Below are 10,756 nucleotides of genomic sequence, written 5' to 3' on the forward strand. Positions count from 1 at the left end.
ACCGATGGTCACCTGGGCAATACAGACAGAGAATAGTGGGTTTTCCTTGTCCCTTTATTTTCCTCAGCCATGGTTACTGGAAAGACCAGGATACTGGGCTAACTGGACACGTAGCTGACCAGATCCAGCTGTTTTTTCTGTTTGGAAATGCTGGAGAGGCAGTGATGTCAGGGCCCCCAGGCTGGGACATCTCTTTGGGCTCGCTGCCAGCAGGTAACAGGAGCTCCTCCTGTGTGAGCACTGAGCTCATCCAGTCCCCCAGCAAAGAGGAAAGAATGGGCTCAGAGATGCATTAGCTGCTGGTTTTGCAAGCCAGGAAAGCAGATCAGGTGTGCCCTGTGATTAGTCAGTGCTTCAAAGGCCACCCCTCATAACAAGAGGGGTTGGCAGCTCTGCTTTCAGATGCTTCTCAGCTTGCTCTGTGCAAAATCATCTGCAGAGAAAAAATTGTACTTGTTATTCTCTCACTCTCAGCCCAGGAATGGGGGTGTTGGCTGTGGAGATGTTTTCTGGTGGTTTTCGTCTCTTTGTGATACCTTGTTTGTGGTGTTAAAATGCCCTTTATGGAAGGACCGCTAGAGAAGTTTTTATGTCTTGTCTCTATCTTCAAATGAAAATCCATCTGTTTAAATACAGGTTTGGGTTTAAAACCATTTAAATCAGAGTGGTAGTTTCATAGAATGTTATTACAGACCAAAGCCAGCTTTATTCCCGTAGGTGAAGGGTATCCCTGAAATGGTGCATTAAACTCATCTAACAAAGTCAGTTTTGTTAAATCAATACAAACATTTTCCTGTTGTTCTGGTTTGGTTTCAGTATGCTCTCTGACAGGGTTCACTTCTGCTGTGAAAGTAGTGGTGATATGAATTTGCTCTAGGTAAGGAAAAAAATACATCTAATATTAAAGAAACTGGGACTTATTTGATATTCTGAGCCAGTGGTGCAGATGGATAGAGCAGACACCCTGTGCTAGTCATGTCTTTTCAGAATACAGCTCCGTCAAAATGAAAGCTTTAGCAATGCAAAGTGGAAACTCCTGAGCAGAAACATTAATATTACTTTGCATTTTACAAACTGCCTCTTCTGGAAAGTCAGTGGAGTGAAAAAGAGTCTTATGGTTGGTGTAACTGATAATTTGTTGAGCGAAGCACAGTCATGGAGGGCTGCTGTACTGTCAAATAAGATGAAATTAATAGTTTGACAAGAATAGCTTGGAGGAGGAGTGATGGCAGCAAGACAGAAAATAGGAAATAAGAACCAAGCTGTTCAGGAAACTGAGAACAAGGGGAAAAAACTTTATAAAAGCGGGAGCTGGAGGGCAGAGGCGTGAAAAGGAAAACTTGAGCTTCAATTTTTGCAGCGGTTGCAGTGCAACAGGGTGGCATTCAGGGAGGCTACAGTAGGCAAAGAAGACTTACCTAAGGCATGGAATGGTATTTCTGAATGCTAGGAATGAATCTGTATAAATAAATAAGTTAAAATGTTCCCTGTGGGCTAGAGCTGTGCCCTCTAGTAAGAAAGGCTGAATTCTTGTGGGTTTACTTGTTAAAATTGCAGGGCCCTGTAATTACAGCCTCTTTCTGAAGGGTTTGTGTCACTACACTGGCTAGAGGGGTAGGCATTATCTTTGGCCATTCTTCCCCTTTTAGACTGGAAGAAATGTATAATTGGAGGTTGGAGCCAGGACTTTTTTATTCCCCAAAGTCGCCTGCATCCCCGAAATTCATGGTTAGTGAGTCAGTCCTGCTCTTATGCCAGCAGATGGTGCAGACTATTCAGGGACGGAGGCTCCCAGAAGCATTCTGCTCCTTCCTTTGAGGGAAGGCAGCCTTCCCGAGAGAGGAAAACACTGCCAGAAGGGTGGCCCTTGGGCTCTGTAACTGCTGCTCTGCAAGAACAGAGCACCATCCTTTCTAGCCAGCAGCTGAGGAGGGGGGTTGGAAGCAGAAATTACTATGGACAGGAGTTATTTTGTACAGAAGTACTCATGAGTTAGGCCTATATTTTTAGGTGGTGGGTGGAGGGACCCCAAAATTCCTTGATAAAATCATAAAATGGTTTGGAAGGAAACTTAAAGATCATCTTGTTCCAACCCCCTTGCCATAGGCAGGGACACTGTCCACTATCCCAGGCTGCTCCAAGCCTTGTTCAAACTGTCCTAGGACTCATCCTTCCAGGGATGGGGCAGCTACAGCTTCTCTGGACAACCTGTGCCAGGCCTCATGGGCTTTTAGGGCACTGCTGCATTGGAACAAGGACCCATCTCTGCTTTGCCCATCTCAGGCCAAAGGGAAGCTATAACAGGACGTTGCCTTTTGCCAAAACAAAGGCAGTGACATTCAGCTACAGGTGTCAGAATCTTTCCTCCTTTCCCTGGAAGCTGTCCCAGCCATCCACAACATGGAGACTGTGGAGCCAGGAGTATCCCAGTGAAGAACAAATCACAGATAACAGATGCCAGATCAGCACCTTTGACCCTCTGAGCAGACTCCAGCACTTGTCAGGTTTTACCCAAGGGAAAGGTCAAGGGCTGTTCCATCCTTGCTTATCCCTGCATTCCTGCTCACAGGCCAAACGCCCTCCTGACCCTGAGCTCATGCCCTAATTCAGGGAATTCTGCCATCTCACAAAGCCAGCTCTGACACAGAGCATCCATGCCCTGCACACTTGGCAGGGGAGATGCCCAAAACTTGTTGGACTCGGTCCTTGAAGAGTCTTTACAGATTTGCCATTTCACCTCACAGCCCCTGTGGTTCCCTGTGACAAGGTGTAGCAAAAAGCAGATCCTTTGCCAGAGCCCCTCCTCTCTTTTCTTCTGTCATACCCAGATTTTTTTCCTCCCAATCTTTGCAATTACTAAATTTTTGCACCTTTTTCCTTTCTCTGTTGGGTCCTTCAATGCAACACCTTCAGCAAATATATTCTGCTTTATTCTTTATTATTCTGCCAACATAAAATTTACTAAAAAACAACTCTATAAAATATGCCTTGAAAAATCTAGCATTACCCAGCGTCTAGAGGAAGGGCTGGAGAGAAGGATCCTAAGGGAGGGGTTTCCTACTGCAGAGCCTCCTACATCAAATCCAAATAGCCAAGGAGTGGGAAAAGGGAATCTTTGAAAAGAACCCATGCCTGGAAGTGGCTGTGACTCATCCTAGAGAAGATAACTGGTTTCTAGTCCAGTTGCTCTGGAGGTCGTTGTCTAGGTGGGCACAGATGGTTTTCAGAGGAACACTGAGGGATTCATGTTCCCAGGAACTGCGGAAGGAAGAGCCACATTAATACATCCCTGGCTGATGTCCAAGCTGCCAGATGCTAATGATGATTCCAGGCTACAGGGGACTCTAATAAGATCTTAATGAAGACTCTAATAACAGTCTGGGGACAAGAAAGTCTCCCTTCCATGACTGAGAGCCCTGGAAGGGAACAAGCTTTTCAGGTTCAGCAGAGGGGAGCCTCAGCCTGAAGAAGCTGTCAGAGCTGGAATGGGCTATCCCAGGACTGATCTCTAGGGATCTGTAAAGGAAAACAGCAGGGAAACAGGCCCCCTGTGGCCTCAGAGGGGCAGGAGACCTCTCTCAGCTGGTCCAGAGGCTCAGGCAGGAGTCCCAGAACACTCAGGCTCTGCCCTCTGTTACTTGGGCACGCGGCGCTTGTTGGTGTCTGTGGCTTCACTTGAGTCCTGTGGCTCCCGGATCTGGGGAGTAGCATCTGGGCTGGGGTTCTGGACACTGCCAATAAAAAGTGGGATCCCTGTTTCATCCTCAAAGATGATGAAGACAAAGGGCCTGTCGAGGCTGAAGACAGAGACTGAGCGTGACAGCATGACACTGGTGGCAGCAGATGCTTCCACCCCATCTTCTTTGAGCTCCAGGGTGGCCTGGTGCTGTACACTGGACACAAAGAGAGGCTCCTCTGTGATCTTCTGGAGATTTGGGCTCGTGAACAGCTCCTGGAGGCCTGCAGAGAAATGAGACCAAGTTGGTGCCATGAGTTTCTCAAAGCTGTTTAAAGAAAGCAATTCCCTGATCTGTTGCTCCTTGTCCTGCCCACCATGGAGAAATGGAGAACTGACAGATAAGAGAAACAAAAATTCCACCTCTTTAAGAATACTGGTGTAAGAACTTGACATCATCCTTTAAAAGCAGCAGCAAGTCTAAAGAGTTTCTAGCTAGGCTGGAAACACTTACAGAGGTTATTTTTTTAAGCAATTCTTCACAAAACAAAGTGAACTCTTAAATTATTCTCATCTGGAAAGGCAGCACCTGGTATTTTATTTCAGCTCCAGGTTTTGTGATCTGCATTTTCTCTGTTGGCAATTTCCATGTCCTGGACACTGAATTAAATGACAAAGTAAGAGAATGAGATTGATGCAGGGGGACATTGGTCTTGGCTACAATAGCAAGAACTCATAAAGACTGTGAGAAGCTGTGAATGCTGCCTTCTCTGTAGTATCATCTTGTTGGAGCAAAACATTTGGTGCCAGGCAAGCAAGGAGTAAGGAGGAGGAGAGGAAGAAGAGCTGGGAGAGTTTGGAGTTCTGGAGCAAGCTGTGAGGCACAGCTTTAGAAACAAGGGTGGCAGCTTTTGGTGTCAGCGAACAGATTGATCAGCTCCTCTTGTTCTCTGCAAACCCTGCTAGAGGCCTTACCCATTTGGCTGAGAACCTGGTTGAGTTCCAGCTGGTAGTCCAACTTTATTTTGGGGATCTTCACTGTGGTGGGCACCTCTCTGGGGAAAAGCCTGCACAGTTCTTTGTAAGGGAAGTTCTCCAGCACGTGGGAGGTGTTCTGGGTGTTATGGTTTGGTACAATGACCACAAAACTCACATTACTCTTAAAGGGAAACTTGGCCACCTGGAATAAAAAACAACCAGAGAAGAATTTAGGGAAAAGGAAGGGAAGTCCAGATAGTGATGCTTTTAATTTAGTCTTTTTCTAATTGGTCTACAAGGCCACTCTTGCTCTTGGATTAAAACAGCCTGGTGAGAAGGAGGGATCTGATTTCTCCAGAGGAGAATTTGTTGGAATAACAGCTTTAAATTTTAGTATTAGCCACTGGCTGGTAAAGATTGAGCACATGGCAGAGTGAAAGCCCACATGCACAAGCTTGCCCCACACTGGATTCTGAAAAACTCCAACAGCACATTGTCTGAGGGAGTTCCTTTCCATATTTCCTCATTTATCTTTAACTCAGGGCTTTAAAACTCTATTAATTCCCAGTTAGTCGGAATATCTCTTTGTGGTTTTTCCTGGAGATTAAAAGTGAAGATTCAACATTCTTGCTGGAAGCAAGGACAAAGAATGATTATTAAATTTTTGTGTGCTATGCCTGTTTAAAAAAAACATTTGAGTTTTTTGGAGAGAATGCTTGCAGTTAGTTAAAATACCACAGCAAGAGGAAATTCCAATGAAAACTTGCAGTGCTCTTGAGATCCCTACCTGAATATCCTGGGACTCCAGTGTAAACCAGCTCAGGGGGTACAGGTTAGCTTTCATCATCTCAACTGGGACCACAAACTCATTGTCAAGGTGGAATACATCTGGCCCAGTGAAGCTTGCATTAAACTTATTCATCCAAAACCCTGTAAAAATAAAAGTCTTGAAAGTGATGAAGTTAAATGTGGGTAGAAAACCAGAAACTGCTGAGCTGACACTCCTCCTATCTTGAGTTCTCTAACAAGGCCAGTAGTGACCAGGGAAGTGAAAATACAGCAAAGAGAAGTCAGTACCAAGGCTGGAAGAGCCCTAACAGCAGGAAACTCTTATCATCCAGAGAGAAACTATGGAATAACAAAAAGAACATGGATTAATCCTTGTGCCTCAGTGTGGGAGACTACTGAAGGCTGTGGAGATAAAAGAAACTATGTTTGTGCTTTGAAAAATAGGGAGTATTGCCTCTGTGCTGCAGAGGGGGAAACACTGCTCCAAGACCAAGGTAAAACGTTTGTAGATTTACACTGGAAGTGTTTTGGTCTGTGCACAGCCCTCAGGGAATTTAAAAAGGAAGATGTGGCCGACCACTGTGCTGTAGTCAGAGAGAAATCCACAGAAGCTGCCTCTGAGCTCTGTGGTGGGTGTGCAGTGAGCTGCAAACTACCTGGTTCATCGTTTAGGTTAGAAAAGACTTTAAGATCAGAGTAGATGAGCAGGGATGTGCCACTGCCTGGGATCCTGAACCAGGAGGCAAAGATATTGCAGGTCCTGAGGATACTGCTGTGCCCTGGCTCTGCTGTCAAGCAACATTTTTAGCGCATGTGAAGCAGTTGGGAATCATTACTGTAAAGAAATCTAAGCAAGAGGAACAGCAGATGCACAGGAACAAGCAGATTGCCTAGCAGGAAGCAGGGAGAGGAGATGCTGTTCAGCTACAAGGCTTGCAGAAAACTGGAGTTCTAACTATTTCCTCTTGGAAAAATAAGGAAGGGCCTGTGGAGCTCACCGTGGAAATAGACAGCGTTGAGCAGGAGCATCACTGTGTTTGCAGGGAGTTGCTGGAGGAAGGAGGGAATTTGTCCACGAGTGACTTCTTTTACCCAGTTGTTTATGGCCACGAGGTCATCCTGATCGATCCCAGAAAGGGTCTTGGGCTTTGCTCCATAGAATTTCTCTGAATCCTCCAGGAACTTCTCTTTCACCTCAAGCCCTGGCAAAGGGGAGGGATGATGGAAAAGGTTTGCCCAGCGTGATATGACACTCCCCAAGAGAAGGAAATAGGGGAAATTGATGTCTGCAGTGTGCTCCCATCACTCTCTGTGACTGGGAGGTTTATCCAGCCCTCCCTGGGCCACCTCTCACCTTTCTGAAGGTACAGACGTGACCCAAGGCTGAGGGTGGACTCTGTGAGCTTCCTGCGAAGGGTGCCCAGCATGTGGTGCAGGCAGGGCACTGACTCCAGGTGCATCACCTCCAGCAAATGCTTCTCTGTCTGATTTGCTGCTCCTAAAAATCAAATTCCTGTTAGGTCTCATGCTCATGGAGTGGAAAACAGGGATGTTACTCTGGCTGCCTCTTGTCAGAAACACACTGTGCTTCACAAAAGAGGCTGGAGAAATCTGAGAGTCAGCACCTCAGAGGGCAGCTTCAATTGTAATCATGCCTAATTAAAGCTGCAGGAGCAAGGATAAGTGGAAGAGACTGTATTTCATTTGCATCTTGCACACTGGTTGCTCGTGCCTCTGGGAGAGGAAGCAGGGAAGGGCAGGGAATGGTGGTTTTGCCACTAAGAATTACCCAGTGCCAGGTGAGACAAGGTGAGGGCGATGCTGAGGGGGGACAGGATCACGTTGGTTCTGTTGGACTCCTGCTGCACCTCTCTCAGGAGATCAATGCTGAATCTCATCAAGCCATCTGCCAGCCTCTGGCTCTTCTTCCAAGTCATCTCGCAGCTTTTATCTCCAGCCTCTCCCTCCTCTTCAGAAGAGGCGTTTTCCCCACGACAACCCCCAGCCCCAGCTACGGCTTCATCTTCTGAGTTCCAATCATCCCTCATGTCTGGCAGGTTGGTGGTGAATGGTGCCATGGCTCCACCATTCTCCTGGAAGCTGTCATAAGTGAATTCCACCAGCTCTCCTTTGGGCAGCTTGGCCATCTCTTTTGGTGGGATGGCTCCTGGCAAATCCGACTGTACAATTCCAGCATTTTTCACATCCTGGGGAGAAACAAGGATAGCACTGGGAAAGCAAGAGCACAGGTGACACCCTCATGACACCCTCATAGGCTTTCAATGCACATCTAAATGGGCTGAGAAAACTGGACAGAGCTGGACTCCTCTGCTCTGGTGATGGTTTTGCTTCAGTTTCCCTTTAACCCTGAGGATAATGATTTGAGGCTTTGGAAAAAAGAAGGTCTTGTATGTGAAAATGGATCCAGTGAGGGTCTGGCAGTGGTTCCTCCTCCACTTGCTCTCAGGAAAGCTTGAGGGCAAGACCCACCACCAGCTCAGCATGTCCTGTCCCTTACAGATCTATCATCCACCTTGATTTCATTTCCTCCCCTCACCTGCCAGTGCTCACCCGCCTCACACCAGTCAGTCCCTTCTGCTGCTGTCACAGTCCTGATCCAGTTTGGCACAATTCCTCCTCCAGGCATCTGTGTTTTCTTGATTCTATTCCATCCTTCTTCTCTCTAAATTTCCTCATTTTCCACTCTTCTAAGCCATAGCCTTTAGCACTGCCACCACTCTCCTCACGTTTGCATGGTCTGAAACATCCCAGGCTCAGTGGGCTGGATAAGCTATGGGTCTTTCTCCCTGTCATCCTCACAGCTGGTGGTTTCCCTCACCTTTCTGTTTCAATCATAAATTAAATCATCCACCTGCCAGTCCCTGTACACACCAGCACTGATGTTAACTCCATACTCTGCCCAGTTATTTAGGGTGGAGCTTCCAACTTGAAGGAGCACAGCATTGGCAGCAGCTGGGAGTAAAGCCAGCAGAAAGGTGGACTTTCTCATGGCACTGGCACTGCCTGGGCTCATCCTTTCTCAGGAAAAACTGCAAATCCCACAGCAGAACTTCAGCCCCCTTGGGTGGAACCCATCAGTGCTTACCCTCAGCTTCCCATCTTTGTCCAGGAAGAGACGCTGCTGATCAATGGCATGTGCCTGCTGTGGGGAAAAAAATCAACAAAGAAACAAAGTCGGGTCCCTCTGAACTTCCAGAGTTTGTCTTCCCTCTCCCACTGCAATCCTGGCTGTAGCAGTCCCCACAAGGCAACAGCAGGGGCAGGGTTTTGGGATGCAGACCCAGGGGCAGTGGGGTCTGACATGGGGAGGTGGAAGTGAGGAGCAGCTGCAAACACTGGATTTGTTTAGAAAGGGGTCAGGCCAGTCTGGCACAAAATAGTGGATCCTTTTGAGAGTGAGCAGTGGGGTTTTGCAATCTCAGTTCTGACAGTGATCCAGATTTAAAAGTGAGGGGGGGAGGAAAAACCTGACTTTGAAAAACCTCCTGTTAACTCCTGAAGCTAACAGTCACTAAATACAGTTGAGGTCAAGTTCCAAAAGAAAAGTTTCTACAGAAATACAAATATTAAGAACACCCACAAGTATTTCAGCTGGGTAAAAGATTAGAAACCTTGCTAGTGAACCCCCCCTATGAGTGTGCTCCACCTATCTGCCTTCTAGGGCTTCTCTGGGTGGTATTTGCCCCATGGTCTGGCTCAGGGAGCCACCACACTTCCCTTGCTGTTTGCTGGAATAGCAACTTACCCTTGGGAGGCTGTGCAGAGCAGCCAGGCACAGCAGCCCCCAGAGGAACCCCATTTTCCTGGAACAGAAGGACCAGCAGAGAGAGGAGTTATTTCCAGCTGCAAGCTCAGCCTATTCAGGTCTACAGGGAGAAAGTTATCAACCTGGCCAAACAGGTTGGCACAGGAGCTGGTGGAAAGCAATAGGGAGATGAACAATGCTGCAAAGAAACAGCACAGGGCTCCTGGGTTCGGTGCCAAGGCAGGGAAATCAGAGAGGAGCAGAGGCCCGCAGCCACAGCCAGGCTCCGCTTGGATCCTGCCTGTCTGACCCTGCTGCCCTGGTTTCTCTGGACTGCAAATGGTATTTCCCTAATCAGTGCTGCACACACTGTGCCTCTGGAAGGAGACAAGAGCCTTTCTGCTCCTTTCCCATGGAAACCACCGAGATACAGGCACAGCATCCTCAGCTGTGCCCCAGGCTCTTGGGAGAAGGGCTACTGACCTGCAGGTGCTGCCTGGGAGAGAATTTGCAGGTAGGAAGTGCAATACCAGAGCAGTTTCCCAGCATTATGTCCTGCGAGGGGGAGTCCTCCCCTTCCCAGCACTCATCTTCCCCCTTTGCTGGCAAACTCCGCCTCTCCCACCTCCGTGCTCCGATTCCAGCTCGGGACAGTGAGAGCAGGGCTTCCAGGGTCACGGACAAAACCCCACCCATTCCCTGGACAACGCTTCACCCAGCCACTTTTCCCTTTCAGACAGAAATAAAATACATTCTCCTTCTCATAAAACATCCACGCCAAAACCCAGCCCCCTGCATGGCGTCCACATTTAATTCCTGGGGCTGCTTTCCACTCTCCAAGCAGTCCTTACTTCACCCAGAACTGCTGGGCTGAGATCCCACTGGCAGAAGATAACTTGAGGCCATTTCCCTGCTCCCCTTCCTTCACTCCAAATCCTGCAATCACGTACAACCCCAAATACCCCTCTTCCTCCCCTGGTGGTGCCCATCCTTTAACCCTCAGCCAAATTCACCCCTCTCTCCCGGAGGACCATTGGAGGAGCCCTCATTTCTATCAAATCATTTGATTTTCCCCTTACCTGAGGCTGTTCATGTCCACGTTGGAGCTGGCACCTGCTTTAGCCTGTCCAGCAGCTCTGCATGGGGCACACACAGAGCTCTTGTCCAGCCCCCCCCTCCCAGCAGCGACCTTCGGCACCACCCCCTGTTTGGGAATTTGGCAGGCAAATATTGACCTACTGCATCCGGTTAAACATTTGTTTGGGGGAGAAGAGTGAATTTGTGGTGCATTTGGAGATGGGGACACACTTTTTTGGGCTGCTGTACCTTCAAGACAACCTTAGCACCGAGTTTACCAGATCCGACACTCCCAGCAGCAGAAGTGATTTACAAGTGGCTCCACTTTGCATACACTCCCTGTGCTAGGAATATTCTCTTTTATTCATAAACTTCAGTGAAAACACAGAGATTAGTGTTTATTGCCACAGGGCTGTCTGGTTTGGGAATTTTCTGTGCTGAAACCCCCAGCTCTTCCCTCCTGGATTCCC

At 48.0% G+C, this 10,756-nt stretch overlaps 1 protein-coding gene across 1 annotated transcript; it reads right to left on the reverse strand.

Annotated features, from left to right (window-relative positions):
- Positions 1–2,939: 2,939 nt before the first annotated feature.
- Positions 2,940–10,366, reverse strand: SERPINF2 (serpin family F member 2). Its single transcript, XM_083874973.1, is given in 10 exon segments — positions 2,940–3,960; positions 4,652–4,856; positions 5,442–5,584; positions 6,442–6,645; positions 6,798–6,941; positions 7,233–7,650; positions 8,550–8,606; positions 9,210–9,267; positions 10,289–10,339; positions 10,341–10,366. Coding segments are annotated over 10 exon segments (1,617 nt in total). The 5' UTR covers positions 10,352–10,366; the 3' UTR covers positions 2,940–3,634.
- Between the last annotated feature and the right edge of the window lie 390 nt (positions 10,367–10,756).

Source organism: Zosterops lateralis, assembly GCF_965231275.1.
Source record: "Zosterops lateralis genome assembly, chromosome: 19".
In the NCBI taxonomy this organism is placed as follows: Eukaryota; Metazoa; Chordata; class Aves; order Passeriformes; family Zosteropidae; genus Zosterops; species Zosterops lateralis.